The 19,876-nt window shown below is 41.2% G+C and overlaps 1 protein-coding gene across 1 annotated transcript in view; it reads left to right on the plus strand.

The window, feature by feature from the left end:
- LOC306821746 (mucin-5AC-like) overlaps nucleotides 1-19,876 on the plus strand; it is a gene marked incomplete at both ends in the record, with an annotated part of 44,190 nt that overhangs the window by 9,075 nt on the left and 15,239 nt on the right. Inside the window, 21 exons of the mRNA XM_079340320.1 lie at nucleotides 1,542-1,648; nucleotides 2,714-2,924; nucleotides 3,029-3,154; nucleotides 3,252-3,369; nucleotides 4,435-4,573; nucleotides 4,688-4,748; nucleotides 6,819-6,956; nucleotides 7,041-7,205; nucleotides 7,319-7,413; nucleotides 7,504-7,630; nucleotides 8,385-8,637; nucleotides 11,016-11,062; nucleotides 11,675-11,784; nucleotides 12,392-12,543; nucleotides 12,779-12,917; nucleotides 13,371-13,460; nucleotides 13,672-13,848; nucleotides 14,796-15,035; nucleotides 15,185-15,341; nucleotides 15,478-15,606; nucleotides 18,334-18,455. Coding sequence (XP_079196446.1) covers nucleotides 1,542-1,648; nucleotides 2,714-2,924; nucleotides 3,029-3,154; nucleotides 3,252-3,369; nucleotides 4,435-4,573; nucleotides 4,688-4,748; nucleotides 6,819-6,956; nucleotides 7,041-7,205; nucleotides 7,319-7,413; nucleotides 7,504-7,630; nucleotides 8,385-8,637; nucleotides 11,016-11,062; nucleotides 11,675-11,784; nucleotides 12,392-12,543; nucleotides 12,779-12,917; nucleotides 13,371-13,460; nucleotides 13,672-13,848; nucleotides 14,796-15,035; nucleotides 15,185-15,341; nucleotides 15,478-15,606; nucleotides 18,334-18,455 — 2,903 coding nt within the window. The remainder of the gene's footprint in view (nucleotides 1-1,541; nucleotides 1,649-2,713; nucleotides 2,925-3,028; nucleotides 3,155-3,251; nucleotides 3,370-4,434; nucleotides 4,574-4,687; nucleotides 4,749-6,818; nucleotides 6,957-7,040; nucleotides 7,206-7,318; nucleotides 7,414-7,503; nucleotides 7,631-8,384; nucleotides 8,638-11,015; nucleotides 11,063-11,674; nucleotides 11,785-12,391; nucleotides 12,544-12,778; nucleotides 12,918-13,370; nucleotides 13,461-13,671; nucleotides 13,849-14,795; nucleotides 15,036-15,184; nucleotides 15,342-15,477; nucleotides 15,607-18,333; nucleotides 18,456-19,876) is intronic.

Raw genomic sequence — 19,876 nt, forward strand, 5'->3', positions numbered from 1 at the left:
CTCCAAGTCATTGTTTTAGTCCCTGTAACTCCAAGTCATTGTTCTAGTCCCTGTAACTCCAAGTCATTGTTCTAGTCCCTGTAACTCCAAGTCATTGTTCTAGTCCCTGTAACTCCAAGTCATTGTTCTAGTCCCTGTAACTCCAAGCAATTGTTCTAGTCCCTGTAACTCCAAGCAATTGTTCTAGTCCCTGTAACTCCAAGCAATTGTTCTAGTCTCTGTAACAGAATCTGATGGTCAATTGTATCAAAAGCAGCACTAAGATCTAACAGGACGAGCACAGATAGAAGTCCCCTGTCTGAGGCTAACAGAAGATCATGTGTTACTCTAACTAGTCTCAGTGCTATGGTAAGCTCTAAATCCCGACTGGAACTCCTCTAACAGGCTGTTGTCATGGAGACAGTCACACAGCTGATTAGCTACCACTCTCTCTAAGATCTTGGAGATAAAAGGAAGGTTAGATATAGGTCTATAGTTAGCTAGAGGTCCTGAATCAAGAGTAGGCTTTTTAAGGAGCGGTTTAATTACAGCTACTTTAAATGACTGGGGTACATAACCTGCTGCTAAAGATAAATTGATCATATCTAGTATGGAGCTGCTAACTAGAGGAAAGACTTCCTTAAACAACTTGGTTGGGATTGGATCTAAAAGACAAGTTGACGGTTTAGACGCAGAAATAATTGAGTTTAGTTCTGAGAGGTTAATTGGAAAAAAACAATCGAGGTTAGTATCAGAATTTGGAGCCGTTTCTGCCGAATCGAAAATATAGGAGGAATCTGCACTAAGTAAAGGTAGTAAGTTGCTAATTTTGTCTCTAATGTTTAGAATTTTATCATTAAAAAAGCTCATTACTGCTAAGGGCTAAAGGAATAGATGGCTCAAATGAACTATGACTCTCTGTCAGCCTGGCTACAGTGCTGAAGAGGTATCTAGGGTTGTTGTTATTTTCTTCAATAAGAGACGAGTAATAGGCAGTGTGGGCCTGCCGTAGAGCTTTCATATATCGATTATGACTATCTTGCCAAATTAAACGAGATTCTATCGTTTCTATGACTTTATAGAAATACACAGCTGCTGCACTGCAACGCTTAGAGTTCAAAGTAGGTTCACCTAAAGTTCAAATACTCTGACAGTTTCTGATTGTTTTTGTTGGTGTCTGACAACAAAAGAAGAATCCAGAAACACTTTTAGAAGGTGTAATTCAGCTTTGGGCCACCAAGGTTCTGTTTACTTTAAGAGTCTACCTCTTTGTGCTTGTGTTTGTTCACTGCAGGTTTTCAACATGTTTGTGACTCCTTGATCACAGAAAGTTCATAACTTCATGCTGTCTTAGGCAAAACACATATCTATAGGTTTAACCTGTATAACTACTAACAAAGCCTTTCAAGTGACCTAAAGTGAACTACTGTAAGGCCTCAGAATAGGGTTGGGTTATACTTTATAAAACATTTCTATGACAAGAACAAATGATCCCAAATAGAGATACAAACTGGTTTGTCTTAACTTTAAAAAGGTAACAATGGATTGTGGTGCTTCTGCAGGTGCTCCAATATCTGTGACTGACTTTGCCGAGACCTACAAGGTGAACACTCCAGGAGAAACCTGTGAGGAGGAAGAGCTGACCCAGGTCCAGATTTGTGGGAGTAAGGTGAGTCTAAGCTGAGTAATGAGTATTAATCATAGAGGACAGATAAGCAGCGTCTTCAAAATGACTTTGATTAGATTCCAAAAAGGAAACAAACAAAACAAAACAAAAACAACAATATTCCCCATATTTTAGCCTTCTTGTCTTGAACTCACACCCTCCTCGCTCCATGTCTGCTGGGGCAAAAATTGATCTCAAATATAAAACATGCATTTAAAGTAATGAAGCAGTGTTGGTCACTCAGGAAGACATGCAGTGCTTTGTGCACACACTCCTGAGTGGACAGACAGGGCAGTCCATTCTGCCCAGAAGAAACGCAGCTTCACATAGGTATAACAAACAACTGTAGTGCATTGTTCTGAACTTTGGGAACCACTGCACAAACCCAAGTTAAAAAGGAACTTAAGAAGGCCAAGAGTAGCTGTAGCACCCACTAAAAAACACAAGCATCAATAATTAATCCTAAAAAATAAACACATCACAAAATAGTTGTACCAGTGAGATCATATAAAGTCCGATCTCTCGGGGGAAACAAAATAATCTAGTTGTTCCAGATCCGGTAAAATTTGTCCTTTTGGACGTTTAACTGATTGGACAATTTTTCCATCTTAAATATTTAAAGAGTTATTCCAATGCAACCTTCAATAGAAGGCTGAGTTGAACTGAACCTTCTCCTTGTGATCCAAAAAAGAGACACCACCCAGATATAAAACCTCAAAGCTCAGAGGAACTTGTGTGTTAAAGACTTTACATAGAGATGTCTGAATACTCTTCCAAAAATACACTTAGTTTGGGACAATCCCAGAAGATATGATAATGGTTAGCAACAGTCGAGCCACATTTTCTCCAGCATGGCACATGTACAGCTCTATACCTCTCCTGATACGGTGTCTTGAAGAACCTAATAATATTCTTCCAATAATTCTTCAACAACATCAAACAGCAGCCATTCTCTGAAAGAAATACATTTATTTTAGGAAAAGTGATTGCCTTTGGCAGAGTGGGTAAAAGAAAACAACCAGTCTGTGGAAGTGAACACACAAACTCATTGTTTTCTTTTTTTTTCAGACCTTCTGTGAGAATCTTTTCACCAGCGCTCCATTCAGCAGCTGCAAAGATCTGTTGGATAACAACGCCTTCGTTAAAATCTGCATGACTGATCAATGCTTCACAGTGAACAACACTTACCCAATGCTGTGCAAAACTGTCTCCGAGTTCTCCAGACAGTGTGTCCATGCAGGCGGCACGCCCCAACAATGGAGGAATCCTAATTTCTGTGGTAAGCTGACTTAACTTGCCTCCAGTTTGGATGTGTTCACTCTTCAGTCCAAGTGTTCCTCGCCTTTTCTTTAGCATTCGACAGTTAAGTGTTTCTCTCCACAGCAAAGTCATGTCCATTCAACATGGAGTTTATGGAGTGTGGCAGTTCATGTCCTGACACGTGCTCAACACCTCAGGTTAGCAAAACATGTGAAAACCACTGCCATGATGGCTGCAGCTGCCCAAAAGGTACACACACACATTTTACACTTCAAGCTCACATTTAAATAATCTGTGTGTAATCATGCAAGACAATAATGATATTTATCTCTCTGTCCCTCCTCAGGAACCATCTTTGATGATATCGGTAAAACTGGCTGTGTGGCAGTGAATGAGTGTCCATGTCTGCACAACAAGCAGGTCTACATGCCGGGACAGTCCTATTATCACACCTGCAGATCCTGGTGAGACACTTCATACATGTATTGTAAACACTGTAACAGTCACTACCCATATACTACTTCAAATGGGATCAATGTTTGACTGTGGTGTATGGGCAAGGAATGTGTAAGTCTGATCAACTCTGTTATTATCTAAGTTTATATGAATAAATCTGTCTCATTGACGATATTCCAACACAATACAACTTTATTTGTTCAGCACTTTAAAGCAACCACCGGTGACCAAAGTGCTTTATAGAAGAATAAATAAAATACAGAACAGCTCACATGAGATTAAAAAAACAAAAAACAAATGAAACACAAAAAGAAATTAAGGCATAAAACCCAAATCCTATTAAATCGACATGGAAAAGGCCCTAACCTTACCCTAAGAAGGGCCTGTTTAAGGTGCTGATGAGGGATTATATTTCAGACCTCCAGCTAAGAATCAGTTCAGATATTGTTATCAACAAAAAATTAATGAAACCATGACCCCATTGTATGAGTGATATTGAAATATTTCATTTTCTCTGGAAAATACCTAAAAAAGTCACATGTTTTATTGTGGCTAACAAGTTATTGTGTTGACATCTCACATGGTTCTTCTTGTGATTTGGACAGCTACAAGTTCCTCCCCTAGCCTGTTCCATGTTTCTCACACGTTCACGTTTAGCCAGAGAAGTATTGTCAATATATAGCATCCTGCTGGTCCTGCTCAGGACAATCTAATTTCAACGTACATTCAGTTCCTGTCCGATCTCCGTCCAGCCGTTCTGTTGTAGCTTTCTGTTTCTGTACCCGGGCTAGCTGACATCATTTAAATCTTAATAGTTCCTAACCACCTTACACAATCTTTTAGCGTAAAGTTCATTTTCCAAATGATTCTTCTTTATTGTGTTTTGCTTGTCCGGCTTGAACTGTGGCCATCTCTGTCAGATGTGCAGAAACACTAAAGAACTGAAGGTTTTGTTTTATACTTTAAACTTGTATCCATGTTTAAAAATTCGTCATTAATAAATTGATCCTGGTGTGCCATTAATTATTCCATGCGTTCTAGAAACAGTAACAAACGTGTGTGTGTGATGACAGTGTATGTATGAATGGTCGGTGGAAATGCACAGAGGAGAACTGTCCAGGAACCTGCTCTGTGATGGGAGGAGCTCACATCAACACCTTTGATGGCAAAGACTTCACCTTCCATGGAGACTGCTCCTATGTCCTAGCAAAGGTAGCAAACAAACTGTAAAACAAATCAGAGTTTTCCCGCTTCACAGCAGGAGCAGTTAAGTATCTGAATCTCTGCTGAAAATTAATTGTTTCCAATGTGTTATTTATTTTGCAGCAAGGTACGGGCTCTTTATTCACGGTCCTGGTGGACCTGGAAAGGTGTGGTGCTTCTGACAGTAAGACCTGCCTCAGAGCTGTGACTGTGGCCTTAAACAACAATGCTATGGTAAGCTCTGATTTTTGACAAGGTTGATAAATTTCCTTAAAAAAATAGAATAGAATTGTCATTGCACATTTGTACAAGGAAGTTTCAGTGCATTTGTCAGTAGTTAAAGCAAACAAGAAAGAATAAAAGAGGGTAATAGCAACATATACCCCACAAGGCCGAGCAGTCTCTCACAGCCCCAAGGGCCTCAGTGTCACCCTTCAAGGAGCCCCTAACCCAAACCCCTGAAAGGACCAATCCAATCCATCAAACAATCAATCAATCAATCAGTCAGTCGGTCAGTCAATCAGTCAGAGAGTCAGTCAGTCAGTCAGTCAATCAGAGAGTCAGTCAGTCAGTCAGTCAGACAGTCAGTCAGTCAGTCAGTCAGTCAGTCAGACAGTCAATCAGAGAGTCAGTCAGTCAGTCAATCAGTCAGAGAGTCAGTCAGTCAGTCAGTCAGACAGTCAGAGAGTCAGTCAGTCAGTCAGAGAGTCAGAGAGTCAGTCAGTCAGTCAGTCAGTCAGTCAATCAGAGAGTCAGTCAGTCAGTCAGTCAGTCAGAGAGTCAGTCAGTCAGTCAGAGAGTCAGTCAGTCAATCAGAGAGTCAGTCAGTCAGTCAGAGAGTCAGTCAGAGAGTCAGTCACTCAGAGAGTCAGTCAGAGAGTCAGTCACTCAGTCAGTCACTCAGTCAGTCAGAGAGTCAGTCAGTCAGAGAGTCAGTCAGTCAGAGAGTCAGTCAGAGAGTCAGTCACTCAGTCAGTCAGAGAGTCAGTCAGTCAGTCAGTCAGAGAGTCAGTCAGAGAGTCAGTCACTCAGTCAGTCAGAGAGTCAGTCAGTCAGAGAGTCAGTCAGTCAGAGAGTCAGTCAGAGAGTCAGTCACTCAGTCAGTCAGAGAGTCAGAGAGTCAGTCAGAGAGTCAGTCAGTCAGTCAGATAGTCAGTCAGTCAGTCAGAGAGTCAGTCAGTCAGTCAGATAGTCAGTCAGTCAGTCAGAGAGTCAGTCAGTCAGTCAGTCAGAGAGTCAGTCAGTCAGAGAGTCAGTCAGTCAGTCAGAGAGTCAGTCAGTCAGAGAGTCAGTCAGTCAGAGAGTCAGTCAGAGAGTCAGTCAGTCAGTCAGTCAGTCAGTCAGAGAGTCAGTCAGTCAATCAGTCAGTCAGTCAGTCAGTCAGTCAGTCAGTCAGTCAGTCAGTCAGAGAGTCAGTCAGAGAGTCAGTCAGTCAGTCAGTCAGTCAGTCAGTCAGAGAGTCAGTCAGAGAGTCAGTCAGTCAGTCAGAGAGTCAGTCAGAGAGTCAGTCAGTCAATCAGTCAGTCAGTCAGTCAGTCAGAGAGTCAGTCAGAGAGTCAGCCAGTCAGTCAGTCAGTCAGTCAGTCAGTCAGTCAGAGAGTCAGTCAGTCAGTCAGTCAGTCAGTCAGAGAGTCAGTCAGAGTCAATCAGTCAGTCAGTCAGTCAGTCAGTCAGTCAGTCAGTCAGAGAGTCAGTCAGTCAGTCAGTCAGTCAGAGAGTCAGTCAGAGAGTCAGTCAGTCAGTCAGTCAGTCAGTCAGAGAGTCAGTCAGTCAGTCAGTCAGAGAGTCAGTCAGTCAGTCAGTCAGTCAGAGAGTCAGTCAGTCAGTCAGTCAGTCAGTCAGTCAGGGAGTCAGTCAGTCAGTCAGAGAGTCAGTCAGTCAGTCAGTCAGTCAGTCTATAAAAATGTTTTATGAATTGTGTTTAAATATTGATGGACTGATGTTTGATCAAATCTGAACTGTGCTTCTCTTCAATGACAGGTGATGAAAATCCATTCATCTGGGAAGGTTCATATGAATCAGATTATCTCTGAGCTTCCACTGTTCAACTGTGAGTAATTTCAGACTCTATCTCAGGAGACACAGCAGGGAACAGATGTCAATATTACTGTCAATGTTGTCAAACCTGAAACCTATATTTATTGAACCTTTATTGGGTCCAGTAACATCAAGTGTTTTAAGACATCCTTTTGAACAACTGACAAATATGAAAGTGTAAGATTTGGTTTGTTTTTATCTTCTCTGACTGCTGCAGCTGAGCTCATCGCATTTAAGCAGTCATCCTTCTACATCTTCATCAAGATCAAGATGGGCCTAAGGATTGTAATCCAGCTGAGCCCCAGGATGCAGGTCTTCATCACAGTGGATGCATCCTTTAGAGGAAACACTTCTGGTATGCCTCTTGATAACTGTACAACTGTTTAATCTTGTCCTTCAAAAATGGAAAAACTAAATGTGTGCTAACTGGTTCCAACAGGTTTGTGTGGGAACTTCAACAATAAAATAAATGATGACTTCAGGGGGAGTTCTGGTCTGGTGGAGGGCACTGCTGCAGCATATGCGAATACTTGGAAAACCAAAGCCAGCTGCCCTGACACATCTACACGCTTTATACATCCCTGTAACCAGGGCATCAACACAGGTAACATTTGTCATGATGCTATCGTCTCATATTAAAGAAACTACGACACAGAGTTAGCTGTACCTTTTCTGTTTGGCTACCACCTAATTTCTTTTCTTCTTTCCGTATCTCAGAGAACTTTGCACGATATTGGTGTTACAAACTGATCGATCCCAAAGGAGTGTTTGGACCGTGCCACCACTCCGTTGATCCTAACTCATACAAAGACGTGAGTCTGTGCAAACAGGGCTGTAATTACAAATAAACTTCAATACTTTCCCCTCATTCATTTGTCCATGCCTGCTATGTGTCCTTACAGATGTGCATGTACGACAGCTGTAACAGTGATAAAAGTGAGGAGTCCATGTGTTCTGCAGTCTCCGCTTATGTGTTTGCCTGCTCAGCAGCAGGAGTCTATCTCAACGACTGGAGGAAAAATATCTGTGGTGAGCAGAACAGCAAGTGCTTTATTTAGATAGGCTGGTTTTGTTTGGGCAGGCCATTCTCACCAACAGTCCCAAGGAGCCTAAGAGAGCTCAGGAGCTCCCAGAAAAAGGAGAGGTTAGAATATAAAGATAGAGGCAAGCAGTAATAAGATATGAAAGCTGGGAGAGAAAGAGAGAGAGAGAGATCAGAGATCCTGGTGCCAGTTCCCCCGGTAGTCTAGGCCTATAGCAGCAGAACTATGAGCTGGTCCTAAGCCAGCCCTAACTATAAGATTTATCAAAAAGAAAAGTTTATGTATATATAGTGTGAGGTGAAATACACAGCTCCTTACAACTTCCACATTGAGGCTAAGAAATGAATTGCTATAGCTAATGTATGGAACATAACATCTCTAATCTTTCCATAAAAAGGAAAATCCTTTTCTGTTCAAGACCTCTGTATTTCAAACAGTTCATAGTGTTTAGTCTTGCTTGTCTATCCACCACGTTTGTTAATTGAAATACTGTACATGTTAGAAAATCCAAAGCCAGCATAGACTAAATGTCTTGCTTAAAAAAAACCCATACAAGCATCCATTTGAAGCTGATGCCACATTGCCCTCAGTAACAACCAGACAAAAAGGCCCTTCTGGAAGATATACTGTATGCTCATAGAGTATTGAATCACAATGAGCTTTAGATATCATCTAACAAACTCGAATCAGCAGTTTTCCATCAGCTCTTTTTTGATCCTTCCCGTTCTCTTCTCTACTAGGCCAATACACAACATGTCCAGTGAACACAGTCTATCAGTACAACATGACCAGCTGCCAACGAACCTGCAGATCCCTCAGCCAAGTGGACCACTCCTGCCAGGCCAGCTTCACCACAGTGGATGGCTGCGGCTGTGCTGAGGGAACCTACATGAACGACAAGGACATATGTGTGCCCAGTAAAGACTGCCCCTGCTACGAGAAAGACGAAGTTATTCCTGCTGGACAAATGGTGTTGAAAAATGGCCACACATGGTAAATATGAAGTACTATGGTGAATGGTTGGGCATTTAGAGGTGAAGTAACAAACACAGAACTTGTTTTAGTGAGCAGTACGAGAACACACTGAAAGACATGCAAGTACACTCAGGCTTAAATTAACTAAACTTGCAAATGTTAAATGGAGTTCATATTACTTCATTTGGCACAAAACGTTATTTTCAGATTTGTCGATTAGTGTGGAGCTGTTTCTCAGAAAAGGGGTAGCAGTAGCTCAGTCTGTAAGGACTTGGGTTGGGAACCAAAGGGTTTAAGTCCTGATGCGGAGCAAAATATGAACGATGGTCTGTTTGCTGGGGAGGTGCCAGATCACTTCTGGAGCACTGCCAAGGCACCCTTGAGCAAGGCATCGAAGCCCCAGGGGGGCCCCCACAGAGCCCCCAGGGGGTACTTGTCACGGGTAAGGGCAGAAAACAGGGAGGAGGACCCAAGTACAGCCAAACAAGACAAAGGTCTATTAAACAAAAGGCAAACCAAATCAAAAAGGCAAAAACACAAAACAAAAACTTAAATCCAAAACACCCTAACCCTAACACCTAACCCTAACCCTAACCCTAACCCTAACCCCTAACCCTAACCCTAAACACCCTAACCCTAACCCTAACACCCTAACCCTAACCCTAACCCTAACCCTAACCCTAACACCAAGTGGAAAAAAACCAAGTAAATCCAGAAAAGCAGGGAACAAACAACAGGCAACAACGGACACTCATGACAGACTACAACTACTCAAGACAAACTGAATACCAGAGACTACTACCAGAGACAATGAACTGACAAGGGACTGAGGAAAAACACAGAGACTAAATAGACAGGGTTAACACAGGTGAGACTAACGAGACAGGTGAGGACAATCAGGGTCATCAGACAGGCGGGAAACACAAGGAACAAAGAACACAAGACCAGAACAACTGAGGACAAGTACAAAGTAAAACCTGATACTGACAACATCATCCAAAACCAGATATACAAAATAAAACAGGAAAAACCAAACACAAGACTTAAAACACAAAACAGGAAATAAACTTACAGGCAACACACTGAAGACTAACGTAAACACCAGACTATGAAACATTAAAACATACAAAGGAAACAATCAACACTAGGAAACAGACACTGAGGACAGAATGATAACTAAAACAAGACGAAACACAGAAACAAAGCAAAACAATGACAGTGCTTCCAGTAGGGGCGTCCTGCAGGACGCAGCTGGTTTTCACTACTTGGAACAGGATTGGGACCCTAACCCTAACCCTAACACTAACCCCTAACCCTAACCCTAACCCTAACCCCTAACCCTAACCCCTAACCCTAACCCTAACCCTAACCCCTAACCCTAACCCTAACCCTAACCCTAACCCTTAACCCCTAACCCCTAACCCTAACCCTAACCCTAACCCTAACCCCTAACCCTAACCCTAACCCTAACCCTAACCCTTAACCCCTAACCCCTAACCCTAACCCCTAACCCTAACCCTAACCCTAACCCTAACCCTAACCCTTAACCCCTAACCCTAACCCTAACCAAAGAGCAGTTTTATAGGCACACAAATACATTAAACTATTATTTCTTTCTTTCTATAAAAAAAGATAGATAGATAGATAGATAGATAGATAGATAGATAGATAGATAGATAGATAGATAGATAGATAGATAGATAGATAGATAGATAGATAGATAGATAGATAGATAGATAGATAGATAGATAGATAGATGGCAAAGGTGCCATAGGCCTGATTGTAACCCGTCCCCGTTGAAGACTATAGCCTCCATATGGGAAGTGCACACACTAACCACCAGCTTCCTAAAGGCTCTTATTTCTATTAGCTGTGGGTGCCTGATTGCTGGTCAAACATGCATAAGGTATGTTGTGCGAATGATGCATTGAAATAGACGGATAATAAAGTATAGGGCCCCTGGGCACATGGACTCTACAGGCCCCACTAACACAGACACACTGATACACCCAACATTTACAGAACACGAATATTGAAAGGCAACTTCAAAATGATTACAAATAAATCAATCTGTATCTAAATAAAACAGTATTTACATTTGGGTAAGGATGGATGGAATTGTTTAATTGTATTCAGAAATTTAAAGGGAAGATCTGCAATAGTTTAATTTCTGTATGGCTAATATCGATTTTGTGCATTGTAAACAAGTAACTAGTAATAATCACTGATTTTATTTGACTGACTATCTAACATTGTGCGGTTGAACAAATGACCTTACAAACAAACACAAAGCTTACTGTTTCCTAACTGTAACCCTCCAAGAAAGGACAAAGATTGTTTCTTGATGATGGTGATGACATGAGCACTGTCTCTGTTCTTTGTGTCTGTCCTCGCAGTAACTGCAGATATGGAGCTCTCAGCTGCTCAGGAGGGCCACAGCAAGGTTAGTCCACACACGAATTCAATTCATTAATTAACTCCAGGTCCATAACCCTTATCCTGGTTCAGACCAAAATATGGAAGTTGTTCTGGTAGCTGGAGAGGTGCCAGACCACTTCTCAAGCTTTGCCAAGGTGCCCTTGAGCAAGGCACTGAACCCTCACCACCTCAGGGGGGGTTCCAGTGGGGGTAGCCGCCACACTCTCACATCTTTCTAATAATGCATGTCCACAGGCCCTGCTTGTGCATGAGTGTGATTCAGGCCTGTTTGTAGGAACCACAATTTCCCCTTCTGGGATTAATAAAGTTAAGAAATATATGTTTTTTCTTTGTATGTATATGGAATTTAAAAAATATCAGCTTAAACTCCAGACTAAAATCAGCATATTCACAGGATATGATTTTAAAGTTTGACCTACTGCATGTGCCATCTGTTCAGATGGAGGAGGCTTGTTGACCTATACTGCAGCCAGTCAGTAGGAGGAGCTCTAAATGTTTTGGCATCACTCCCAGGCAGCTTTTGCTCCATCCATCTTTACACATAATCTATTGTTTGAGCAAAATGATGCTTAGTATATTACATTCACCTCAAAGATACATGTTTCTTTCTTCACAGGTCCATCAAAATGCTCCTCCCCCATGGTTTATTTCAATTGTTCCAATGTTCAACCTGGAGAAACTGGGACTGAGTGTGAGAGGAGCTGCAGCAACCTGGACATGTCTTGTGTAAGTGAATGCTGGCCCCAGCTTGATACTTCTTCTCTTTAAGGGCCCGCAGCACAAAGGACAGTATTGGAATCCAAACGATTATTAAAACCACAAGCGGTGATGAACCAACTTTACAAGGGCATTCATCCGTTCATAGTAAACTCAGTGTCAACGTGTTCTAGACATGTTTAAGATCTCCTGATGTGCTCCTCACGATTCTACAGAAAAGGGCGTGGCCTTGGTCAAACTTTCACTTTTACACAAATCAAACTGTAAAGCCTGCTGCTTGGCCACGTCCCGATGTTGCCCTCTCACGGTGGCAACACATCCCAACATGCACAAAGTGCTTCAGGCCCTTCATAACCGCTTGTGGTTTTAATTTTATGTTGTTGTTGCTTTTTGAAGCGTAATGAATAATAATAAAAACTCTGTCAGCTGATTGCTGTTCCCCTTATCTTTTCTGGGGTGCACTCCCCTGGATCAGGGTTAACCCAAACCCTTTGGTCAGATGAACACGTTTCATTTAGAGCAGATGGACATTTTAAAGCCTGTGCACTTAACATGTATTAATTATCAAGAGTAATAGCATACTCACAGACTTACAGAGGGATCTGTGTGTCTCCAGGTGAATACAGGCTGTACATCAGGCTGCATGTGTCCTAAAGACCTGGTGTCAGACGGACAAGGAGGCTGTGTAAAAGAGAACAACTGTCCCTGTGTGCACAATGGACAGATGTTCCAAGCAGGACAAACTCTGACTGTGGACTGCAACACCTGGTTAGTACAAGGCTTCACATACACATCATGAACATAACATACCCATAATATTGTGTTGTTTTATTGATTATAATGCTTCTAATTCCATCCACTGACAACAATCACCTACAAGTATTTTCCATGTTATTATCTTTTTGGTTTAGTTCTTGTTAATATTTGTGAGGATACCTGGGATTTAATCCTTAAAGTTGACCTTCAATAAATCAGCTTTTGAATCTGCTATTTATGTCCCCAGTACCTGCCAGAACAGGAAGTTTATATGTACCAACAACGTGTGTGATGCTGTTTGTCATATCTATGGCGACGGGCACTACACCACGTTTGATGATAAGAGATTTGACTTCAACGGACAGTGTGAATACACACTCCTTCAGGTAAGTTGGCATGTCATTGGCTGTATAGTTAAAGTTTTAATCTTGATGGCGGGGGAACTGTGGAGCATGCTCAGAACGTTCTCGGACCCGTTTGTGTTTGATTGAGTTGGAAACATGAATCGACCTCCAACCACGTTATCTTGGTCTGTTAGTCTGACTTCTTGTTTACATGGATTAAATAATATTGTCTACAGCAGCTTTAATTAAAATTGATTGATGTAATTTTGTTTTGTCATGTCACAATCCTAGCTCACTTGAATGATCCCTTACATTTAGCTCCTCTTACCTCTATTTTCTATTTTTGAGTGGTTAATGGTTACAGACAAATGTTGATTGTAATCCTTTTTATGTCATATTAAAGATGAATAAAAAAACATTGTGGATAAGTTGTTGTTTAATTTTACAGGTGAGAAATGTAGCTTGTCATACATCCTGTGTTTTTGCCCTATTCAGAGTAATAATGCCCTCCAGATAATCACAGAGAATATTGCATGTGGAAGTTTGGGAACAACCTGCTCCAAGACCATTAAGATCCTGTTGGGGGTAAACACACATTCATTCACTGTCCACACTGAATCTCATTCTCTAGCACATACCTTTTTTAAATCAATGATGAATAAGTCTTTGATAAGTCATAGCAATGAACTCGGTTCAAACAAGCACACTAAACTTAGTTGGCTCCCTTGATTGGATGCACAAGTTGATTTTGACTGGCCTTAATAAATTCATGTTTATCTTATGTTGATGCCCACAGGACAATGAATTCCATCTTAAAGATGCAAACTTCCACGTGGTTAAGGGCAGCATCAAAGTGCTCCCTGAACAGGTGCAAAAGATGGGTATTTACATGGTGGTGACCGTCATGCCAGGACTGGTGCTCATGTGGGACCAGAAGACGAGTCTTTTCATTAAAGTCAGCCCAAAGTTCCAGGTAAATATTGTAGTCTGTGTTTCAAGATTCACAACCGTCTTTAGCAGGAGGCAAAGTTATAGTGCTAGTTGGTTAATACTTGTTAATGACACATCTTCACAGACAGTGTCAGAATGTCTTCTAATTTAAAACAACAAGGTTTGTGATCTGTTTTACTTAGCTTTGTATTTGAATGGCTTATACATTTACAGTTTTCTTGTTTCAGCCAATATCATCCTTCACTAAAAGTTAATTACTTTATGTATAAGGTAGTATGTCACTTAACTGAGGGACCTACATTTCTCTGGAGCACGAGGAGACAAAGCTAGTTATAGGCTCTGCAGGGATGCAGTGGCTATACAATCCATGTACAGTTTGCACCAAATGAAACTGAAATAGCTTAATGTCATTAAAATAATTGTCAATGTTAAATTATCCAAAGTGTGTAGGTCAATGTATAGTGTGTTTTCAGCCTAGAGTAAGCATTATGAAAAATGAATGTTTTTGTTTGGGGTCGGTATCACATCTCTTTGGAGAATATTCCAGGTCTGTTCTACTTGAGAATAAAATGAATATATCCCTAAGTTTGTAGAAAGCTACTTTTTGGTAAACGTGCTTTTAAAGACTTTAGCAATAAATAAGGTATTTAACCTGCTTTTAGTAAACATAACAATGAGCATGGTCTTTGTAATATTAACAGACAAACAGTAAGGTCCTCTACCTGATGTTTGTAAAGTGTAAAGAGATAACACCTGTTATGAATTGACACTATACAAATAAAGATTGATTGATTGATTGACTTTTCGAAGATAAATATAACATATGATGCGGTTGGCTTGATAAAACTGATTGTAATATACAGCTGAATCAACATATAAAATCATGTAACAGAAATCAAACGGGTACATTTCTCAGTACTGTTCAACTTTACTTCAAGTCCTCTCTATCTTTGTACTACCCCCTCTTAGAGCAAAGTCTACGGTCTGTGTGGAAACTATGATGGCAACAGTCAGAACGACTTCACCACCCCATCCCTGGATGTCGTGACAGACATTCTTGAGTTTGGTAACAGTTGGAAGGTTTCATCCAACTGCCCAAATGCCCAATCACTCAAAGATCCCTGTGCCTCCAATGGCTACAGGGAATCCTGGGCAAAGAGACAATGTAGCATCATCAACAGTATCAGCTTCAGCAGCTGTCATTCACAGGTAACTATGATAACAGTGACTCTCCTCTTTTGGTATGACCCATAAGGATGCATTATGGACCAGTGTGACCAAACTAACTTATAACTTACAAACCAATGTTAACCTCTATCTTTGATAAACTGTTGAAAGCACACTTTTGTATGTTCAAGGTGGATCCTGGTCCTTTCTATGAATCTTGTGTAAGAGACTCTTGTGCTTGTGACTCTGGGGGAGACTGTGAGTGTTTCTGCACAGCCGTGGCTGCCTATGCTAAAATTTGTAATGAAGCCGGTGCCTGTGTTAAATGGAGAACTCCAAAAATATGCCGTGAGTTTGGTTTCAATCAATGCAGAATAATTTGACTTGGTGAATCATTGGGCAATAAAATCACCTTCATTTCTCTTGTTATAGCTACCTAAACATTGACAATAAGAACACTAATGAGCATATTTTCCTCTTGCAGCTATATTCTGTGACTACTACAATGCTGCTGGTGGTTGCGAGTGGCATTACAAGCCTTGTGGAGCTCACTGCATGAAGACATGCAGAAACCCATCAGGAATCTGTTCCAACCTCACCACTGCCTTGGAAGGTATGCTCAATTGCTCTTTTGGCATTTTGTCTGGCATGTTATAGTGCTAAATTATATGTATCTAAATAATTAGACAAATATTACAAACTTTTTTCATATATCAAATATATCTTTACAATCATGGAGGTCAGGACAAAGTTTTATTTAGGTAAAGCAAAATTTAAGCAAAAAGTAAAAGCTCCCAGGGCAGACACACATATATTGGCTTATTATTCAGTGATAGTAAAGTTGTAAATCAATTTAGAGACTGTGGGTACCACCAGCAGGTCTGATAACTGAAGACTCTACCTCCTGTAGGACATTTAGAGACTGTAGGTACAGCAGGTCTGATAACTGCAGACTCTACCTCCTGTAGGACATTTAGAGACTGTAGGTACCAGCAGGTCTGATAACTGCAGACTCTACCTCCTGTAGGACATTTAGAGACTGTAGGTACCAGCAGGTCTGATAACTGCAGACTCTACCTCCTGTAGTTTAGAGACTGTAGGTACCAGCAGGTCTGATAACTGCAGACTCTACCTCCTGTAGTTTAGAGACTGTAGGTACCAGCAGGTCTGATAACTGCAGACTCTACCTCCTGTAGGACATTTAGAGACTGTAGGTACCAGCAGGTCTGATAACTGCAGACTCTACCTCCTGTAGTTTAGAGACTGTAGGTACCAGCAGGTCTGATAACTGCAGACTCTACCTCCTGTAGTTTAGAGACTGTAGGTACCAGCAGGTCTGATAACTGCAGACTCTACCTCCTGTAGTTTAGAGACTGTAGGTACCAGCAGGTCTGATAACTGAAGACTCTACCTCCTGTAGGACATTTAGAGACTGTAGGTACCAGCAGGTCTGATAACTGCAGACTCTACCTCCTGTAGTTTAGAGACTGTAGGTACCAGCAGGTCTGATAACTGAAGACTCTACCTCCTGTAGGACATTTAGAGACTGTAGGTACCAGCAGGTCTGATAACTGCAGACTCTACCTCCTGTAGTTTAGAGACTGTAGGTACCAGCAGGTCTGATAACTGCAGACTCTACCTCCTGTAGTTTAGAGACTGTAGGTACCAGCAGGTCTGATAACTGCAGACTCTACCACCTGTAGTTTAGAGACTGTAGGTACCAGCAGGTCTGATAACTGCAGACTCTACCACCTGTAGTTTAGAGACTGTAGGTACCAGCAGGTCTGATAACTGCAGACTCTACCTCCTGTAGGACATTTAGAGACTGTAGGTACCAGCAGGTCTGATAACTGCAGACTCTACCTCCTGTAGTTTAGAGACTGTAGGTACCAGCAGGTCTGATGACTGCAGACTCTACCTCCTGTAGTACATTTAGAGACTGTAGGTACCAGCAGGTCTGATAACTGAAGACTCTACCTCCTGTAGGACATTTAGAGACTGTAGGTACCAGCAGGTCTGATGACTGCAGACTCTACCTCCTGTAGTACATTTAGAGACTGTAGGTACCAGCAGGTCTGATAACTGCAGACTCTACCTCCTGTAGTACATTTAGAGACTGTAGGTACCAGCAGGTCTGATAACTGCAGACTCTACCTCCTGTAGTTTAGAGACTGTAGGTACCAGCAGGTCTGATAACTGCAGACTCTACCTCCTGTAGTTTAGAGACTGTAGGTACCAGCAGGTCTGATAACTGCAGACTCTACCTCCTGTAGTTTAGAGACTGTAGGTACCAGCAGGTCTGATAACTGCAGACTCTACCTCCTGTAGTACATTTAGAGACTGTAGGTACCAGCAGGTCTGATAACTGCAGACTCTACCTCCTGTAGTTTAGAGACTGTAGGTACCAGCAGGTCTGATAACTGCAGACTCTACCTCCTGTAGTACATTTAGAGACTGTAGGTACCAGCAGGTCTACATTTTTGGAGTATGTTATTGTAGAGGGGTCAGTAAGCTTTGTGAGACAAGCGTTCCGGCTCGGTTTGTCTCGGTACGGAACGCATTTTGTGGCGTTTCCATAGACTAATCCCGGGAAAGATTCCCAAATAACCAATCCGTACTGTTCTACTTTTTGGGACCCTTCCGTTCGGGTGCCAAGAATGTCCAACAGACCCGAAAAGGTGGAGCGAAACACTACAGTCCGCTATTCGGTTGAAAGAATCGTCACTTTCCGTGTTACGTCGGCAAACAAAACTCTGGCGTGTTTAAAGCATTGAGTGTAACACAGCTGATTGTTTATGTGTGTATTTGTCCTCGCCGCACACAGCCTTCTCTGAAACAAAGCTGGATTGAGTTCTTGTTATAAAGAGAGTCACATGACAGTGACAGAGGAGATGAACTGCTGGGTGTTTCCAGTGTTGGTTTTGTTTATGTAGCGTTTTTCTCCTTTGTTGAATTTATTAGTTAGCGGTTAGCTGCTATCATATGGCGCTATTTACATTGTCATCCGACTTACACACCGCTTACCATATAGGGCCTTGTGGCTGTGGAAACGCAAACGGGATTGGGCTTAATCAAACGAAACCGTACCAAACTGTCCCGATTCGTACCGGAATGCTGTGTGGAAACGGGGCTTTAGCTGCTAATGTAGCTACACTCAATAAACAGCTGATTTAAAAAATATATATATGTTTGAAAAAATTGGTCACCATAGAGGAATTTCACAATTCAGCATGTGTAAATCATGTAGGTGCACTGCCTAGCCAAACGTAGATGTCTGTTTTCATGTAACAAATTAATGACATATGTTTCTCCTGATGAAAATGTAATGATTGGTTTGCAGGTTGCTATCCACAGTGTCCCACTACCCACCCCTACTTTGACGAAGACTCCATGAAATGTGTTGCATGGAGCCAGTGTGGTTGCTTTGATGACATGGGTAACCATTACAACCTTGGCCAAAAGGTTCCATCAAAAAACTGCAACACTTGGTATGTATGTATTTTAGAGACCGTAGCCTTACGTTGAATAGCACAAATGGAAAAAGTCACTTCCATTTAAACATTGTCAATAACTTATACATGAATAATAATAGTATAATAGAATGGAGAAATAGAATAGTTTATTTCTGAATGAATTTAAGTTCTGTATAGAGATGGAGGAATACATGCCTCAGTAGCAGCTACAATATGCTCAATATACTTTGATTCCAACTAACCTTACTCATTGTTATATCAAAGACCTTAATATGTGTTATGTCAAAAAGCGTGTGAAAGAACTTACTCATGGTTACTTTGTCTTACAAAAGGATGTTTAAAATAAAAATAGAGTGATTTTAAAGATGGAAAACGTTTTTTAATATCAGATAGATAGATAGATAGATAGATAGATAGATAGATAGATAGATAGATAGATAGATAGATAGATAGATAGATAGATAGATAGATAGATAGATAGATAGATAGATAGATAGATAGATACTTTATTGATCCCGAGGGAAATTCAAGACGAATTGGGAAATTGGAGGGAAATTCAGATGAATTGGGGATAACATTTCCATGTTTTCATTCTGTTTCAAAGTCTCTGTACAATGGGGGGAATACAGTGCAGCTACGATGTCAAGAGTAAGTACAGAAATACACTGAAAGTTACTTTTTATACTGTCATTTCATATGCATATGTACAAAGAGAAAACACGATGAATAAAATAACTAAAAATTTGAAATTACAATACTCTCACGTCTTCAGACTGTAAATGCTATTATAATGGAAAATTCTTCAACTATGGGGACGTAATATATGACACCACTGATGGGATTGGAGGCTGCATGAAAGCTGAGTGTGCAGTCAATGGGACCATAGAAAGGAGAACCTACCCATGCACAACTATTGCCCCAACAACAACCCCCTTTACATTCACGACGGCCAAAACCACAACTGCAGGTACAAAAAACCATTAAACAATACTGGATATCTACAATTTTTTCTCAAATATGTACACATACAAATTTTGTAAGTCCTTTTTTGAAATTGATTTATTCCACTTCAGAGTTGACGAAAGAAACAACTGAGACATCAACTGCCACAACTGAACCAATAACTTCACCACAAGAAGAGACTACAGTTGTCACATCAAAGCCCTCTGTTTCTACCGCAACTACCAAAGCACCAGAAACTACAACTAAAGGAACCACCACCACAAGAGCTGAGGAGACAACCACATCCGAAGCAACAACAAAGATCGGCGAGACCACCAAACCACCAACAGTGACCACAACTGCTCCATCTACGTCTTCTGCCACATCTGTTGTTGAAACAACAACATCGTTGCCCAAAGAAACCACAACCAAGCCAGAAGAGACTACAGTTGTCACATCAAAGCCCTC

Source organism: Symphodus melops (assembly GCF_947650265.1).
Source record: "Symphodus melops genome assembly, chromosome: 3".
NCBI lineage: Eukaryota > Metazoa > Chordata > Actinopteri > Labriformes > Labridae > Symphodus > Symphodus melops.